This window comes from Emydura macquarii, unplaced genomic scaffold (assembly GCF_026122565.2).
Source record: "Emydura macquarii macquarii isolate MOO-44397 ecotype Brisbane River unplaced genomic scaffold, CSIRO-AGI_Emac_v2 contig_1094, whole genome shotgun sequence".
NCBI lineage: Eukaryota > Metazoa > Chordata > Testudines > Chelidae > Emydura > Emydura macquarii.
In genome coordinates this window covers 43,451-45,429 of record NW_027131231.1, presented here as the reverse complement: position 1 = coordinate 45,429, position 1,979 = coordinate 43,451, and the positions used below count along the sequence as shown (strand labels likewise).

The following is a 1,979-nucleotide window of genomic DNA, read 5'->3' as shown; positions in this document are numbered from 1 at the left end:
GGGTTTGGGTGCAGGTGTTGAGCACCTCTTGGTGGTTCTATCTTATTCTGCATCAGTGGCCCATGGAACTGAGCTGGCCAGGTGCAAGTCAAGGATGGGAAAGCAGGTTGTATTATAGCAAAAGGCAGCCCAGCTAATCCTGAAGAAGAATTCTAGCTGAATTAGTGGCCTTCTGCTGTAGAACTGTTCCTCCAACTTCTTCCAACTTGGCTGGGAGTCGGAAGCCACATCTACTCTCAGGCCCATCCCAAAGTTCTGGGCAAACTTCAGTGTATTACTTAAGTCCTCCCAGCTTCTAGTGCATACCAAAGTCTGGAGCACATTTCAGTTGATTAATTAAGCACTTCCCTGATTTCCCTTGCATCCCAAAGACTTTGTGTGCAATTTTGTGTATTAATTAAACCCCCTCCCCACCTCCCACAGTCATTCTTTTCCCCACATGCACCACAATCTCTATTTCTTCCAGCACAGAGCATCCTTCAAGACCTGTATGACCAGCTTGTTCCTCAGTGAGTAGATGAAGGGGTTAAGCATGGGGGTGATGACCGTGTTGAGGATGGCCACCCCTTTGGTGATGTCCAGTCCATCGTGCTGCTTGGGACGGACGTACATGAAAATGCAGCTGCCATAGAAGATGCTTAGGACGATGATGTGCGAGGAGCAGGTGGAGAAGGCCTTCCGCCGCTCTTTGTCGGAAGGAATGTGGATGACGGTAGCCACAATGTAGGAATAGGAGACCATGGTAACCGCCAGAGAACCCAGCAGGACTACGGCTGCAACCAGGAAGTCCATTGACTCCACCAGGCGTGTGCTGGAGCAGGAGAGGCTGACGAGGGGCCCCAGATCACAGAAGAAATGGTTGAGGATGTTGGGGCTGCAGAAGGAGAGCCGGGAGATCATCACAATGAGGCCAGTGATGAAGAAGAAGCCACCAAACCAGGAAGAAAGCACCATGAGGATGCAGATCCTCCCACTCATGATGGCCATGTAGTGCAGTGGGTAGCAGATGGCCACGTAGCGGTCCACGGACATGGCTGCCAAGAGAAGGAACTCAGAGACTCCCAGAGAGAGGTAGAAAAAGTCTTGGAGGATGCAGCCAGCAAAGGAGATGGTCTTGTCCTCAGAGAGGAAATTAGCCAGCATCTTGGGGATGATGACACTGGTGAAGCAGATCTCCAGGAAGGAAAAGCTCCTGAGGAAGAAGTACATGGGGGTGTGGAGGTGGTGGTCAGCCCAGGTGATGGCGATGATCACCACATTCCCGGCAAGTGTCAGGAGGTAGATCAGCAGGTGCACCAGGAACAGCAGGAGGCCCAGGTGATGCAGGTGTGGGAAACCCAGCAGGACAAATTCACTCACGGAGCTTTGGTTGCCCAACTCCATTCTTTGTTGCCTTCCAGAAAAAAAGGGAGAGCACCAATGAATATCAGCTGGGCCAAAGTTGGAGATAGGAAACAAGGGGAGAAGGGCTGGACTATGGGCCATGGACACTGTGAGACTTTGATATCTCCGTGACTCAGTTTCTCCCCAATCTATGAAATAGGGTCAGTAGTAGTTTACTTCCAGTTATGAGGTACGGGGGGGGGGGGGTGGGAAGGACAATCTGGATCAAGGATGGGTTGTGTCACCCTTGCCCTGCAAGCCTGAGTACCTCACAATGTTTTACTACTGTAGCTCCCAGCCCAGGAAGATTACAACCAGCCTACCAGCCTGCAAATCACATTCTGACAGTCTGCATGCTTAGACAGCCCTGCTTCAGCAGCTCCGATCCCAGCAGCCTGACTACAGAAACATTCCAGCTTCCACCAGCCTTGGTTACAACCTGCAAGGTGACCCCAGCACACCCTCATTTCTGAATTTTCCCAAGACTGTGTCCTCTGAAGTGTCCAGCCTTCCCCTGGGCAATTCAGAGAACTAATAAGGTTGGTTTGTTCCAACATCGCACAAAAGATCATCACAGCATATTAATTTAACTGGGG

The 1,979-nt window shown here is 51.1% G+C and overlaps 1 protein-coding gene across 1 annotated transcript; it reads right to left on the bottom strand.

The window, feature by feature from the left end:
* Positions 1-453: 453 nt before the first annotated feature.
* LOC137151508 (olfactory receptor 6C4-like) lies at positions 454-1,383 on the bottom strand. The gene has a single exon (XM_067545772.1). The coding sequence runs from the start codon at positions 1,381-1,383 to the stop codon at positions 454-456; it is 930 nt and encodes a 309-aa protein (XP_067401873.1).
* Between the last annotated feature and the right edge of the window lie 596 nt (positions 1,384-1,979).

Bases quoted from the DNA above. Each gene is read 5' to 3' on its own strand.
- LOC137151508 (XM_067545772.1), bottom strand. From the start codon at position 1,383: ATGGAGTTGGGCAACCAAAGCTCCGTGAGTGAATTTGTCCTGCTGGGT.